The sequence below is a fragment of the Squalius cephalus genome (assembly GCF_949319135.1).
Source record: "Squalius cephalus genome assembly, chromosome: 18".
Taxonomy (NCBI): Eukaryota; Metazoa; Chordata; class Actinopteri; order Cypriniformes; family Leuciscidae; genus Squalius; species Squalius cephalus.
Genome location: NC_137139.1, coordinates 25,067,772 through 25,085,514, shown reverse-complemented (window position 1 = coordinate 25,085,514; position 17,743 = coordinate 25,067,772). Strand labels below are relative to the sequence as shown.

The following is a 17,743-nucleotide window of genomic DNA, read 5'->3' as shown; positions in this document are numbered from 1 at the left end:
AAAAATGAATAGGCTAAATTCATATATAATACAAGGTATAATATATTATGTGACTTATTCATATTAAATTTTTTATATTATAAAATGTTAAATGTTTTTTGGTGTTCAGGCCAAATATTACCCAGGGAGTAAAATGCTGTTTTTCAGTGAAACTGAGTGAAGAAGAAAAAAAGAAAAAAAAAATATATATATATATAAAGTATATATATATATATATATATATATATATATATATATATATATATATATATATATATATATATATATATATATATATATATATATATATAAAGTTGCTTTATATACATAATACTGTACTGTACCAGGTGTTTTGACCTAAAAACTAAGGTTGTTAAAATTTTTCTCTCAAACAAAAGTGTTAAAAAAAAGAAAATGAAAAAGTTTCCCTCTAATGCCCTCTTCTGGCATCTTCAGAAAAAAACACTCTGATGGCTCAGACAACTCTGGAAAACATCTGGGATTCATGCATGTTTCCCATATGCAATGGAAGAGTTTCTATTTCTCACATCCACATGCATTCTTACATGATTAATGATACATTTATCTAAGTTTAACGTTTTCCTATCTGGTACAGCACATCCGCGTTAGCACATCATTCACTCTAACAATTCAGAATAACATCCACTATACAGCAACTGTTCTCTGAGGAGATTTTTACTGCAGTTGCACTCTGTTGATTTGGGCCCTAAAATCTGTGCTTTTAGCTTTTACACACACACACGCACACACACACACACACACACACACACACACACACACACACACACACACACACACACACACACACACACACACACACACACACACACACACACAAGCAACAGCCCACATCCTTTAGAAGGTGTGCAATTTACGAGCTGTGAGCGCAGCGTGGCAGTTCCACCATCTGAGTTCCTCACAAACTCACACACAGCTTTTCATTAGCACAGTAATTAAGCCACAAGCTGCATCACACACACATGCATGCAAACACACACTTACTACTCCGAACACTCACTTAAACATCACTCTGTTATTTTATCCACCTCTGTCCCGAAATAGTGCGGTTCGCCCTTTAGCGGGACGTCGTAATTAAGTTTTGCTGAGCAGCTATGTCTGAGTGACCCTAGCATTGGTATTAATGAGAACTAAATGTCTGACTTATTACACACCAGTGTGTGTGTGTGTGTGTGTGTGTGTGTGAGTGAGATTTCTGAGATGTAGTGTGTGAGACATCTGGCCATGGTGCTCAGGAAATGACTGCTTCACTTCACTGCTGTCATCACCCTGCCCCATGTTACTCTGTGTGTGTGTATGTGTGTGTGTGCGTGCAGCAGGTCTTCATTAGCTGTGTTGAAGCATTTTCAATGTAATTATGGTTTAAACTCGATCCCTTCTACAAGCTTACAGACAGGACAATCTCTCTCTCTGTCTCTGTTCCTCAGTTTTATTTGCTTTCCCTGTCTTTCTTGCAGAGCGTTCTGTTGACAGCGCAAGGCCTCTAAACAAGCTGTGATGCTGGCAGTAAATGAAGGTGTTTGTTTGAATTAAGGCTGTGTCAAGACATTGTACAATTGTGTTTGAGTCAGGCAAAACGAAATATTAAACACATTTGCTGACAGTATCCGCCATATACCATTGAAAGAAACACACACACACACACACACACGCATGTTGGGTTTCCATGTTTTATGGGGACTTTCCATTGACATAATGATTTTTATACTGTACAAACTGTATATTCTATTTCCTTACCCTAAACCACAAAAAAATTGTGCAGTTTTAAATAAAAACAAAACTATCATTTAGTATGATTTATAAGCGTTTTTTATAAGCCACAAGGTCAAAAATTACTGGTTATACTATCTTTCTGGGGACAACACAGGGTTTATATATACTGTATATATATCATTTATTATTTATACAGATATATTTAGAATACTAAACAGTATTATGATATATTATTATGTTATATAATAATGTGTTATAATATTATGTGTATGAAATAATTTAACTAAAATATCATTTTTTATCATTCACCACTATTTCTTCTAAATAAATAAAATATAAAGCATTAAAAAACCTTAAAAATAATGGCACATTTCCATAGTGACAACCCCATATATGTATGATTATAGTTAAACAAACTCTGCCCTGTAAAAATTTACTGGAGTAAAAATGTGTGGCAACTATTGCTGCATGCTCCACTATATCATAGGGATGTAGAATAATATAAAAAGGTTCAATAATATATTTTCATGTGTAATTCAGCCACAAGAGGGCAACCTTTACAATGGTTAGTACTTGTTCAATCTGATCAAAGCTGACAGACTGTTTAAACTGTTGTTCACAGCACATGTTGTTGAGAGAACATGCTGTATGACTGTATGACTTATGCAAGCTTAAAGGGATAGTCCATCCCAAAATCATTTTCATCATTATTTTCTCACCCTCCTCATGTTATAAACTGAATGAACATAAAAGATTTTTTTATTATAATATTATACTTATATTATTAAATAACATATTATTCAACCAATACATTATTTGACACAATTCTGTCTAAATAAATGAAAAATAAAACTCTAAAAACCAAAATCAATCATTTTAGTTGTTACAAGTGAATCATTTACTCACCTTCCTCATGTTTTTCCAAAACTGAATGATTTTTTGAGAATTTTCTTTTGTGGAAGTCAATGGGCTCCAATATTGTTTAATTGCTAAAGTCTGTGTGTTCTGCAGAATAAAGTTCTATAAGTTTAAAATGACATAGGGATTAGTAAATGATGAAATAGTTTTTGGGTGAACTACCCCCTTAAAAGAGAGACTGCAGACTGCACAAATATCTGAATAATATTTAACCGCTAGTATGCTTTACTTTTTAATTTATGTTGTTTACTTTGTTGTGTTTTCTTTGATAGTGCATTTTGCCGGGTGATGATTCTGCTGATGTGCTGTTATGAGACTTCCTCGTGAAGATTAGCATGCTTGCATATAGGTGCGGAGATGCTCCAGAAGGGTTTTAAAAAGTTATTTAGTGTTAAGATATGCTTTAATGGATTGCTGGGGATTGGTTTCTTACAGAGCAGGAAATGGACAGAGGTTTTCAGCACTATTAATTTGACCGCGCTGTGTTTTGCCAAAGCCTCGAGGCTGGAACACATTTTTTGGGGGTGAACGCAAAACGTTCTGTTCTGTGCGTCTGTGTGTTTGCACATTCTGGCTCTCTTTGTCATGGCCTGCTTTGAACTATGGATATAAAACTGTTGAGGCACACACACACACACACAGCTTTGCCATATAGGGTCTCTCTTTATTTTCTAGATATGAATGAGAGATATTTACCACACTGGAGTGTATATATGACCATGTGTGTGTGTGTGTTTGTACAGTATGGTGGTCTCAGATTCCAGCCCCTTGCTGCTAAGTTCATCCCTCTCCGGTGGATGAATTGAGTGAGCGAATAAGAAATAAAGAAACCTGACCCCAACCACACACTTATCCAACAATGGCCTCTCATTCAAGCACACAGACCCCTACTAACACACTCTGGTCCAAGGCCAAAACCAGATGTGTACTTCACTTTCTAAAATCATTTTATGGTATTAATATCAATGTGGCTGTTACGTCCTCATTGTCATAATAGTATCTCAAATGATAGTCACATTGACAAGGCCTTCATTACAGCATGTCATTTTTAGCCAATGAAATCTGTCCACCTCATTCTAGAAGCTTGTTTATTGGAAGATGTTGCTTTTTAAATTACTGTAATAGCCAAAGATTATTTGGGGGGGAATATGAAACTGTGTAATTAATGGGGTGATATTTCCTTCATAATATAATTTCTGATTTAGTGTAGGATATTAATCTCAGTTGTTAATATTGAATGTACAGGTTTACTGAATGTACAAGAAATATATTACTGGACCTTAGAGAGACAGACACATACAAAAAGAACATTATTGGAGCAATTTATAAAAATTATTTGACAATATTATCTCCAACAAAAATGTATTCAAACTTATATATTAATATAAATTTTATATATATATATATATATATATATATATATATATATATATATATATATATATATATATACACTCACCTAAAGGATTATTAGGAACACCTGTTCAATTTCTCATTAATGCAATTATCTAATCAACCAATCACATGGCAGTTGCTTCAATGCATTTAGGGGTGTGGTCCTGGTCAAGACAATCTCCTGAACTCCAAACTGAATGTCAGAATGGGAAAGAAAGGTGATTTAAGCAATTTTGAGCGTGGCATGGTTGTTGGTGCCAGACGGGCCGGTCTGAGTATTTCACAATCTGCTCATTTACTGGGATTTTCACGCACAACCATTTCTAGGGTTTACAAAGAATGGTGTGAAAAGGGAAAAACATCCAGTATGCGGCAGTCCTGTGGGCGAAAATGCCTTGTTGATGCTAGAGGTCAGAGGAGAATGGGCCGACTGATTCAAGCTGATAGAAGAGCAACTTTGACTGAAATAACCACTCGTTACAACCGAGGTATGCAGCAAAGCATTTGTGAAGCCACAACACGCACAACCTTGAGGCGGATGGGCTACAACAGCAGAAGACCCCACCGGGTACCACTCATCTCCACTACAAATAGGAAAAAGAGGCTACAATTTGCACGAGCTCACCAAAATTGGACAGTTGAAGACTGGAAAAATGTTGCCTGGTCTGATGAGTCTCGATTTCTGTTGAGACATTCAGATGGTAGAGTCAGAATTTGGCGTAAACAGAATGAGAACATGGATCCATCATGCCTTGTTACCACTGTGCAGGCTGGTGGTGGTGGTGTAATGGTGTGGGGGATGTTTTCTTGGCACACTTTAGGCCCCTTAGTGCCAATTGGGCATCGTTTAAATGCCACGGCCTACCTGAGCATTGTTTCTGACCATGTCCATCCCTTTATGACCACCATGTACCCATCCTCTGATGGCTACTTCCAGCAGGATAATGCACCATGTCACAAAGCTCGAATCATTTCAAATTGGTTTCTTGAACATGACAATGAGTTCACTATACTAAAATGGCCCCCACAGTCACCAGATCTCAACCCAATAGAGCATCTTTGGGATGTGGTGGAACGGGAGCTTCGTGCCCTGGATGTGCATCCCACAAATCTCCATCAACTGCAAGATGCTATCCTATCAATATGAGCCAACATTTTCAAAGAATGCTTTCAGCACCTTGTTGAATCAATGCCACGTAGAATTAAGGCAGTTCTTAAGGCGAAAGGGGGTCAAACACAGTATTAGTATGGTGTTCCTAATAATCCTTTAGGTGAGTGTATATTCAAATATATAAATATAAAAACATATTCCTATATACAAATATATTATATTATTCAAACTTGCATGTGTGTATGTGTGTGTATATATATATATATATATATATATATATATATATATATATATATATATATATATATATATATATATATATATATATATATATATATATGGATGTTTGGATTTTTTGGCATTTTATTTTTGGCAAAATTATATATTATATTAAATTATATCATATTATGTTATGTTATATTATATTTCACAAACTGACTTAAGTTATACATTACAAAAATACATTTAAAAAAAGACATAAAGCTAGCAGAAATATGTAGAAACTAATTAGAAGTAAATAGAAATAACTCAAAGTTTCAATCCCACTTATGCACGTATAATATACATTAAAACTCTGCAATGTCATTTTTGGGAGCTGTGTTTTTCAGGTTGCGTTCTTCTGCGTGCGTGTAGGTGGGGGGTCATTACGGTGTAGTGTGTCCTCTCACTACGCTAGGCTCACAGCATCAACCTGAGACCAGATACAGTTAATTATCTACCAGGCGCACACACACACACACATACACACACAAAGATAAGAGTGCATGAACTAACCAGACTGACAGAAGAACCTTCCGTTGGACCGAAAAGAGACAGTCTAGATGAAAAAAACAGATAAAGAGAGGTAGATCTGAGGCTAGAGACGAGTAAAAGACAGGTACCTGGTCCCAGCACAGGACATGTGATTATGGATCAGTATCAGGACTAAAGAAAAAACACACGAGAGGAGCGAAGAGTGGATATTCTCCTTCTTAACAGGACAGACCAACACCAACATCTAAAGAAGAACCAATGAGACCAGCCTCCATCACTCATGCCCTTCCTCCCTTGCCAACCGGTTTTCCTCCATCCTCCACCTGTCCGCTCGGTGTCACCCTGTGGATCTGCTAGCAGACGGGCATTACTGGCATCATGCCGGCTGCACTGAAGTCATCTCTGGATGGGAGCATGACAGATTCAGGGGAGCTGGAGCAGGCGGCACCTCCCTGTCTTGGAAAAGTGCCCCGCGACCTGCTCCAAAACTTTCCTCACACTAAGCGTGTGGGCAGCTACCTGGTGGGCAAAATGATCAACAAGGGCTCGTTCGCCAAAGTTATGCTGGGGATGCACATCAGCACAGGAGAGAAGGTAACAGCCACACACCCAGTCTCTTAAACGCAGACGCCTGTCAATCAAAGGCACAGTGTCACACACTAATGGTGTCAGTCATCAGTGCGCTGAAGGGTTGTCATCCATTTTTCATGCTGTCTCTCTGTCTCAGCTTTCATAGCGACTCCGTCTTTCCTAATCTCTGACACGCACCGCAGTAATAATCCATTCACACAAACACACTCACACTGATAGAAACATTTAATGGCACTTTATGTTTAGTGGGTTGACCATGAATTGTGTGTTGGCTAGTGATTTTTATGCATGCTAACTAGTTTGGTAACATTTTACAGTAAGGTCCCATTAGTTTATTCATTAACAAATGTATTGCTCATTGTTAGTGAATGTTAGTTACAGTATTTATTAATCTTCGTTAACATTAGTTAATAAAAATACTTTAATTGTTTGTTCATGATAACTCGGGTCCGTTAAATAATATTATCAGATACAACTTTTGATGTTAATAATGTCTTAGTAAATGTTGAAATTAATATGAATTAAGATTAATAAGTGCTTTAGAAGAATTCATTATTAGTTCACAATAATGTAACCCTACTGTAAGATGTTACCTGTATTTTGTCTGCAGACATATTAATAGATGGTAATGATATAGTGGTACTTTAGATCATCATTGTTTTAGTGATTTGAAATATTATTTTACAATTTTTGTGTTGTAAAACATTTCACATCAGCTTTAAAAGAACTTGAGTGAAAAATGTAATGTATGAATGTAATGTAGATTTACATATAAATTTGATTATTTATAAATTAATATATAATATTGCCAGTATATCAATAATGAGTAAATTTTTGGTAATTCGAAAACTTCTGGGTTCATCATGACACAGACAAACAGAGAGAGAGAGAGAGAGTTTTAGCTCAATCTGGCCTCCTCTCCTCACTGTGGTGACCTGAGCTTTCACGGGTCAGTAAATGTGGCCTGTGTGCGTGTGAATGTTACCAGCTCTTATTCACATCACTGAGCCCTTCCTGACCACTCTGTTTACCTCAACAGGTTGCTGTGGCGATGCGTAAGCATACATCACCCCAAGCACAATCCTAGAATTTTAGAATGTAAATTATTATCATGGAGTTCCTAAAGAGAGGGACTGTGAGCTATAGTGTAAGCCGTGCTTTGGACGGCGTCGGGAAACTCACTTAAACCAGTTTTATATACTATAGAAGTTTTCTTTACACAATATTGTCTTGTAGAAAATAAAAATCAAGTGAGATCTCTTGATCCCCCCCCCCCCCCGCCCCCTCAAGGAATTTAAGGAGAAACAGCTGTGAAGTTAAATTAAAGACTTCTTACATACAATTTCTTACAAGATATCTTAAAGGGATAGTTCACCCAAAAATGAAAATTCTGTCATCATTTACTCTCCCTCAAGTTGTTCCAAACCTGTATGACTTTCTTTCTTCTGCTGAACACAAAAGAAGATATTTTGAAGAAAGTCGGTAACCAAATGACTGATGGACCCCATTGACTTCCATAGTAGGGAAAAAAAATACTATGGATGTCAATGGGGACCAGCAACTGTTTAATTACCAACCTTCTTTAAAATATCTTCTTTTGTGTTTAGCAGAATAAAGGAAATCATACAGGTTTGGAACAACTTGAGGGAGAGTAAATGATGACAGAATTTTCATTTTTGGGTGAACTATCCCTTTAAGTACTTCTAAGACTAAACTGTCCTCTTACATTATTATTTCTTCTAATAATTTTTACTAGAAAAACCTTATGAAGCATAATTGCTCTCTGTTTCTGCAGGTGGCGATCAAGGTGATAGATAAGAAGAAGGCTCGTCAGGATTCATACGTTTTAAAAAACATGAAGCGTGAACCCCGGATTCACCAGCTGATCCGCCACCCCAACATCGTCTTGCTGCTGGAGACGTTGGAGACAGAGAACTGCTACTACATGGCCATGGAGCTGTGCGGAGGAGGAGACCTCATGGACCGAATCTGTGAACGCAAGCGGCTGGAGGAGAGGGAGGTCCGCAGGTACACCCGCCAGATACTGTCTGCAGTGGAACACCTGCACAGACACGGGATAGTTCACAGGTAATCAGCACACACACAGATACTGACAGGACATGTTAAATGACAAAATTACACCCCCGAAATGAAGTGTAGAGATCATATGGGGTGGAATGAGAAAGAAAAAGAAAGGAAAACGCTGAGAGGGTGTTATGCTGTAGAGCGGATTCTAGTCTATAAAAGCCTAAAATAATGAAGTGCTGTGTGTCATAGATGAGAGAAGTGTGTGAAAATGGATGAAATCAAAGAGCAAGCGTATGTGTTTGTCAGTGTGCTTGGTTATAGTCTGAGGATACATTATCAATTTAAAAAAAAAAAATGAAATTTGTAAATTATTTTAATTTTACCCCCTGTTTTACAGACAAGGCTTAAGCCTAGTTCCCAGACTAAAGTGCATGTTTGAGCTGTGTTAACTGAAAGCAACTTGCACTGGCATATCTTAAAATATTTCAGTGCCATTGTTTTGTCTCAAGATGCACACCAGTAATGTTTTTTTCTAAGGCAAGTTTATAACAGCTAAATGGCTTAAATGAACTAAGGCCTAATCCTGACTTAATCTTAGCCCTGTCTGTGAAACCGGGCCTTAGAGTCTTATATAGTTTTTTGGTTGCACTTTATTTTACAGTACGTGCACTTACGTGTACTTACAGTGTACTTAAATAAGAAAGTACTGGTTAATATAAGGTAACTAACTACATGATTAAGGTTAGGTTTAGGGGTAGGTTCAGGGTTAGTACTTTGTTATTACCCAGTTATTGTAATAACTATAATAAGTACATAGAATGTACATGGGGAACAGGACTGTAAAATAAAGTGCTACCAATTTTTTTTAAATAAAAAGTGTGTCTGAAAATAGGTGAAATCAAAGAGCAAGTGAATGTGTGTGGGTTTAATTAGCTATAGTTTGTGGATACATTTTGGATTTGATAAAGTATATTAGATTAACACAATAAATGATTAATAATACAAATTATATAAAAAATATTTTAGAATTTATTTGTAAAATTTCTATTCCAGTATGAAAAAGTATAAATATACACATTTTGTTGTTTTAGGGGTAGGGATAGAGTAAAAAAAACAACAACCTAGTCTAAAGTATGTCCTGATTTAAACAAGTAAATGTGTATATGTGTGTGCGTGCAGTTCTTTGGTCTGCCAGTGAAGCCTAATTGAGGCAAGAGTGGGAATGTCATTAGCTTCTCATGACATCATCAGCCAGAGCCACTATGGTTAACACATCATTCACTGACTTCCTTACTAATGGAGTCCCAGGATGAAGCTTCATAATGCTGAGGTCTGTGTCACACACAATCCACTCAGTAAAGAGCCTTTCTTAGAGTATGTCAAGGATCAAAGGACGTACATCAACCTACACGCCATACACACACACACTTGACTACCCGCTGCGTTAGTCAACAGATACAGTCCCCATAGTAACGAAATGCATGTGGGTTCATGTCCATTTCAGTTCAAAAGTTCAACCCACTTCAAATGAGATTAATCAGCCCAAAATCAAACTATTTTATCAACTGGCTCCACAAACACTCTCTTTATGATTTTAAGCCTGTCTCTGCTGACCTCTCTGTACACACTAATAATACCCACAAAAAGCTCAGTCAAACTGCTTTCCCCTAATACACTGTCAGAGAACATTAATACTGGCAGATTTTCAGAGTAGTCTTTCAGCCTTTTCTTTTTTGGACAGTTTAGGGACAGTGTCAGTATGTGTGTGTGTGTGTAAAGGAACGTTAGGCCGCCCATTGAGCTTTGAGATGTTAGCCATGTCAGTAAAAATGGAGGGAAATGAAAATAGCTTTGAGGGCTGTGATATTTTTATAGGCTTTTCATATAATTTCATATTAAATGTGAGGAGCGTGCGGTCGTCAAAGTGAGTGCGAGTGTTTATTATGAAGTGGAAAGAAAGGGAGAAAGGGAGTAAGATAAAAGGAAAAAGAGAGCGGAGAGTGTAAAAGTAAAAACTTGGCAGAATGACTGAACATCCAGGACCACCAAGCTGTGATATCACCAACAATAACTCTCGTAGGTCTGTTCTTTAGTACAAATCCCCTTTTAATTGACATTTTTCATTACATTTTGTGTTCTGCTAGAGGTTCTTGGCTGGTCATGGAGGGAGTTGATGGGGTCCTAAAGTCTGAGACCACAAGTATTTTGCATTACATTATATTATCATCATTAACTAAAACTATTAAAAATTAAAATAAAGCTGCAATAAAATAAAATATAAATATTAGATGAAAAACTTCAACTTAAAAAAACTAAAACTAATAAGAATTACAAAAGCAAATAACAAAATTACTAGACCTTAAAATGAAAATTGACAATATAACAATAAAAGCTAATTCAATACTATAATAGTACTGTATATAATTAATACTAAAATTACACTGATGAAAACAAGAATGTTTTTTGCTCAGTTTTCCTGAGTGGTGACCAAGAAATAGTGCCAAATCTTACCTTTTTTCTTTTTTTTTCTTGTAACATTGGTAAGTGTTCACAATCCTAAAAAAGTTATTTCCAGATTTAAATCTGAAAGGGAAAAAAATACCCAGATTTTTAAGTGTGGTATCAAAATTTTGCACCCAGCTATGTAGGAGTTATTTTTAACTAACCTCCATCTCTGAATATTGTTTTTTTACTATAGGGACTTGAAGATTGAAAACTTCCTACTGGATGAGCACAACAACATTAAGATAGTTGGTGAGTGTGTCTTGCCTCTCGCCTCTTTTACATAGTGTGTATATGTACATAATTTAATATGAGGAAAGTTTTGTCAAAGCTTTCATTCTGTAATACATTAATACCTCTAAGAATGACTCATAAATATGGTTGCAGTAGTACACACAAATGCAAGCACACAGGAAGAACTCATTTACAATTAGTAATTTAGCAAAACTTATCACTTACCAATGAGAAATATCATAAGTAATAGCATCAACCAATGTCTCTTTCATCCTTTTATTCGTGTATTTCATTTTAGGCTTCTGAAATCTGTATGATTTATTCTTGAATGTCTAATTACAAAAACATCTAAGGAAGAAAAACCAAAAACCAAATAGAAAATTAGTTTATTAAACAGTCATATCTGTATCAGAAACAGTGGACAGTTGTATATTCATGCAAGCCCACTAACATGCGAGTGTGTTTGTGTGTAGACTTTGGTCTGAGTAACACTCTGAAGGCAGACTCTCTCTCTCTGGAGCTTCTGAACACTCAGTGTGGCAGCCCTGCTTACGCCGCTCCTGAACTGCTGGCCCACAGGAAGTACGGCCCTAAAGTGGATGTGTGGTCTGTGTGAGTCTTCTAGAACTGCCAATCACATATAATGTCAGCTGATTTTGGGTGTCTTTTTAATGCGGCTCTGTGTGTTTCTGTTTATGCATAGGGGTGTGAGTATGTTTGCCATGTTGACCGGCACTTTACCGTTTACGGTGGAGCCCTTCAACATCAAGCAACTTCACCTGAAAATGGTGAATGGAGAAATCAGTGTGATACCGTCGGACATCAGCAAAGGTAAAATGTATGGCAGTGGTTATTGCATTTTGCACTGTGTGGAAATAGCAACACAAAGTATGCATTAAATGCTATTTACACTAATTGAAAATTTTAAAAAAGCTAGCGCACCATCCACCTCTCCACGCTACTGCTCCTGTTACTAGTGGCATTTCTTTTGTAATTTTGTCTGGTTCAATCAGACAATGGTGGGTGGAGTTAGTGTAAATGGCCTCTGCCAACAAAACTATGAATTATGGTGGGGACTTTCCATTCACTTTATTATTGAACTTTTTATTGACATTTACTATCTTCTACTATTCTCTAACCTGAAACTATTGGCTGGTCCATACAATGAAGGTGATTTCAGGTTTTACTATCTATGTGTGGAAATTGATCCCCATTATATACACTACCATTCAAAATGTTTGCGTCAGTAAGAGTTGTTTTTCAAGACATTGATATTTTTATTCAGCAAGGATGCATTAAATTGATCGAAAGTGACAGTAAAGACAATTATAATGTTACAAAAGATTTCTGTTCTTTTGATCTTTCTATTTATCAAATAATACTGGAAAATGCATCACTGTTTCCACAAAAATATTAAGCAGAACAATGCTTTCAACATAAATGTTTCTTGAGCAGCAAATCAGCTTATTAGAATGATTTCTGAAGGATTGTGTGACACTGAAGACTAATTAAAATCGAAAAAAGTTGTTTTAAATTGTACCCCAAATTTGTGAACGGTACTGTATTTGCACACATGCATACAATTAAAGATTCATCCCCAAGGAGTTCTTCATCAGGACAGGATACACAGAGAGAGAAAGAGAAAAGAGAATGAGAGAAAAGATAAAAAAGTGTTGAGTGCAGTAGTGCATTTCGAAGTGTCCTTCTTCCCAATCAGATTGTGAGATCATCTGATCCCGACACATTAATATTAATCTTCATGAATATTAATAACAGAGTATATTCACCAATCGCAAAAATAGATACACTACAAACGTGATGACGCAAAATGTCTGCTAGTGGAACAGAACCCGGCTGGGTTCCCCGATTCCGTTGCAGGTTACATTAGATCATCGTGAGGTAGTTTGTACATTACGTATGGTGAATTGCCTCCTGTTTCTCTGAACCAGCTCATTGTTTATTAAAACGAAAAATAGAATCGCTGGGCAAGGAGTTCTTGCCCAGAACAGAACCATACCACCAATCCAAACTGTATGCTATTTGTCAATCATCTAGTGGTCCTGACAGAAATTACTGTCGTTGAAGTTTGGTGAAAATGAATTATGATTGAAGCTTACGGTATGTCATTTTGTGTGCTTTGTTGACATCCTGAGGCTGTCTGTAATGGCACTCTAAGCGAATGAGTAAATGTGATCGTCACTGTCTACTGACACAAACACTGCCCTCACACAACACAAGGCCAGCGCAGTGCCAAACTGGCACTCTGAACTGAAGAGTCCCCCCAGATTGAGAAGCTGGCACAGGGGAGCAAAGTGCTTCTTGAATCTGATCTGCCCTTCTGTAAGAGAAACCTTGAGAAGTTCAGTCTGGGTCGGACACACACACATTCACTCACTCCTCTGACAAATCAGTGTTGAGATCTTCTGTGTAAGGTTAAAACAAAGTTTTGAGACTACTTTAGCAGTGTCAGGATGTCAGTGTCCTCTCTCTTCTTTTCTTTCTAGCGGCTGTACAGTTTGTCTTGTCTCTGCTGGAACCAGACCCAGCAAAAAGGCCAACGATAAAAGCAGCAATGGAGGATAAATGGTTGAATGAGGGTTATGCCAAGAGACCCCTCCATACTGTAACTCATAAAAACAGGTAACTGCTAAATGAAATCTAATGCTAAAGTGACCCAAAGGAACAGAGATACAACTTGAAAAATCCATTTAACATTTCCTGATACGTGTATATATGTGTGTTCTTTGTTGCTTCTTTAGGCTGCGTCCTGAGGATCTAAATTCAGCTGTGCTTAACTACATGACTGAATCTTTAGGTTATGGTCTTTCTGATATCATCCACACTGTCATCAGTAACAAGCCGTCTGCCATCTTAGCTTGCTACCATATACTGCTGAAAAAACTCAACAGGCATCAGAAAGTTGTGAGGACCATGAAGGTAAAAAGATATATCAACCATTTATCAGTTATTGACCATAACATGAGAATAATTATCAGTATTTAAATATTGGCCTAAATATAGTATATTTATCAGCATTTCTTGACATGTCAAAACTTGATACTACGATACTTCCTTGGTTGACATATTATTAAGTTTAGGATCACAGCTAACATGTCAGTCATTGTCCTCAGAGAGAAGAGAACAGCGAATGGAATCTTCTGAATAAGGGCTTGTCGAGAGGGAGAAGCAATGCAAGTGCTAAGAGTCAGCAACAGGTGATTAGTCCTTCTATATCAAGAATTTCATCTTGTTTCTTAAATACTCACGGACACACAAAACATTTAACACACTCTTCCTTCACTAGTCTCCTCAGAGTGAGAGGAGCTCAAGGCAGGCCAGTAAGACCCAGAGCAGCCAATCACAGGACAGAGATGCCCAGACTGGCATGAAAAGACCTGGGGAGATCATTAGACCAAAGCAGCCAAGCCTATTGGACAGAGCAGATTCCCCCACCTCACTGCCTGTGGACACAGCGAATGAGATTCCCATCCTTGTGGAGACACATGATGGACTGATTCCTAAAGGTAATGCATGTTTATAGGAACGATCATTTTTATAGTGTGTTGCAGTGATGATCTATTTTTGTAGGCCAACCCGGAAGTTAGCATTTTTTTTAGGGCTGTCAAACGATTAATCGCGATTAATCGCATCCAAAATAAAAGTTTGTGTTTACATAATATATGTGTGTGTATGGAGTATAATTATTTTCTATATATAAATACACACACATGCATATATATTTAAGAAAAATGTGTTATTTATATATAAAATATTTATATATAATATAAATTATATATAATATAAATATATATACACAGTATATACATGCAAATATTTCTTAAATATATACATGCATGTGTGTGTATTTATATATAGAAAATAATTATAGACCATACACACACATGTATTATGTAAAAACAAACTTTTATTTTGGATGCGATTAATCGCGATTAATCGTTTGACAGCCCTAATTTTTTTACATCGGCTTTATTTTAGATTATTGGATAAAATAAACTCTGATACCTGCTAAAGTTCACAATGGTTACACATTTTGATCATTAAGATTGTTTTATGAATTTTGAACCCTAAATACAATCGGCTGAAGTAAAAAGCTAAAGTTAAAGCCCGTTCACATAAGGATGATAACTATAAAGAAAACGATAAGGATATAGTTCTAAAAATCGTTCTCAATATTAAAGAATAGCAGAGTTCACACCAAAGCTATAACGATAACAGCACGGAAAAACGATAACGCTGGAATCACTTTCAGAATGATTTTATCCAGTTGATAAACGATAAAAACATAGACAGCCAATCAGAATCCATCCTGCTGTATCAAGCTCGAGCATTTAAAGTGACAGACAAGCACGCACTTAAATAAACGGAACGCTATCGTTATACTTATCGTTCTTGGAGTGAATGGGGCTTTAGGCTATAAATGAACTACACCACTGTCGCATGACTTCAGCGTCAAGTTTGACATAGAATAGTTTGTAAGAGTGTGAGTGTAAACACATCGAGGCTGTGGAAGCCAACTAGTGAGTAGATGAGTTTACCTGTTCGGCGTGATGACGTTTAATGGCCCACACAACCTCTGTAGTCCCAATTAGCTGCCACAAGTGGGGTATTACTGTTGTATTTTATGTCATAGAATAAAACTTGAAAATATCTTGAGCTTGTGATAACCACAGATCATTTTTCAGGCATTTAACCAAAAACCCATTCAAAAAACCCATTGACTTTGGAAAAATTGAACCAAAAGTGCTCCGTAATTCTCACTAATTTCTGGGTTTAAAGATTCATTCCTGCTGAACTCTACAATACTATTATCATTTGTTTAATTTTGAAATTCACGTAATGCATATTCAGCTGACCGAAATTGTATATGTGTGTATTTTAGTCTCAGCGTTCGGTGAAAAGGAGATGCTTCGTGTCTCGCCCCCTAAGTGTTCCTGCAGAGAGGAGAGCGGCACCAAACTCTGTGACTCTGCCCCTTGTGATGCCACTGTAACCATAGACACCTCTAGAGACTCCCAGACATTGAAAACACCAATCAAACCACATGATCTGAGACCGGCTTACTCTGACAAATATCAATCTCTGGACTGTGAATATCAGCATGATGACAAGTTAGAGAAGCTACAGACGTTCTACTCGGAGAAAGGGGCTTCTCCCAGAACGGGACATCGCTTTAAGGATCTATTACTGGCCATTGAGGAGAAAACCTACAATGCTCGCCACCTCAGCGCCATGGAAACCACAACACAAACCTCCCCTTTACCGCGACTACGACACACTGGGACGCTTAAAGAATCCGCACCTAGAAAAGTCACTTGGGTAGGCTTGACGCGGCACACAACGGCTGGCACAGGCTCATCGTCTTTCTTGGTAAATGGGTCCAAACCGCCACTGTTTCCATCTCAAAGACAACAAGCTCTCGTCATTAAAAACCTGAGACATGGAAAGGAGAAGAGGAACGTGGGAACGGGAGGGGGAGGAGGGACAGGCATCCCCAGTAATACAGCGAAAAGAAACTCAATTCAGTTGCGAACGGCTATACAGCGCCGAGTCACGGACCTCAACCTACCAATGCTTCCGTCTGCTTTACAAAACAAATCTGACAAAAAGACAGAAATACTCAGAATGGATTTTGGGTGACATTTGAGACTTTCTTAAAAGGAGTACTAGCCTAATACAAATTAAGCTTGCTCGACAGCATTTGTGAATTAATGTTGACTACCACAAAACAAATCATTTTCATTCATCTCTCATTTAAAACTTTAGTTTTTTCATGCACTGGTCAGTTTAGAGATTTTGGGCTTTTTTGCTCTCACAACGTGTCTTATTTCAGACTAGTGGAAAGAAAACATCTAACACACATTTACTGGACATGCTTATTTTATTACACTTCTATTTATTTGCGTCTGTACAATACTTGTCTTTAAAGGCTGTTTTCTCTAAATGAGTTTTTTTTTTTTCTGGTGCACTGAGCCAGAAATCTCCACTTCAGTTGCTCTTACATGCACCAAACTTTCCATTTAGTTCTATCTTAATTCTGAAGGTTTTTACAGTGGATTTATATAACATTTTATTCCTAAAAACTGATTTATGGAGTGTTTAAAAAAAGAGATATCCAAAATCCCCACAGTATATATTGAATCTGGCTTTATCCAGTGTTTCTGTTTTGGAAATGTATGCAAATCAGTGCATATTTAAATAGATGATAACTAATTTCCATATTTAAACAGTACATTAAGACTGTTTTGTATTACAAGTTTTCTGAAATGTTATGTGATTAATCAATCAAAAGTATGGTGATTTCTATTAGTTTTTGTTGTTCTATTAATTCTTACCCTATATTCATTCACTTTCATTGCAAGTACCTCTCTCTCCAAATTTTTTTTTTTTTTTTTTTTTGTGGTAACATTATGGCACAATTGCCGACATTGTTATCTGCTTCAAAAAGCAGTCAACATCTCT

General features: G+C 36.9%; 1 protein-coding gene across 1 annotated transcript; it reads left to right on the top strand.

Moving 5' to 3' along the window:
• Nucleotides 1–6,286: 6,286 nt before the first annotated feature.
• On the top strand, nucleotides 6,287–16,926 carry LOC307146247 (hormonally up-regulated neu tumor-associated kinase; the record flags this gene model as incomplete). Its single annotated transcript, XM_079850141.1, has 10 exons — nucleotides 6,287–6,502; nucleotides 8,295–8,587; nucleotides 11,226–11,281; nucleotides 11,737–11,875; nucleotides 11,967–12,094; nucleotides 13,768–13,903; nucleotides 14,023–14,200; nucleotides 14,395–14,478; nucleotides 14,568–14,787; nucleotides 16,164–16,926. 10 exons carry the CDS (start codon nucleotides 6,287–6,289, stop codon nucleotides 16,919–16,921), a joined length of 2,208 nt encoding a protein of 735 aa, XP_079706267.1. The 3' UTR covers nucleotides 16,922–16,926.
• Nucleotides 16,927–17,743: the final 817 nt, after the last annotated feature.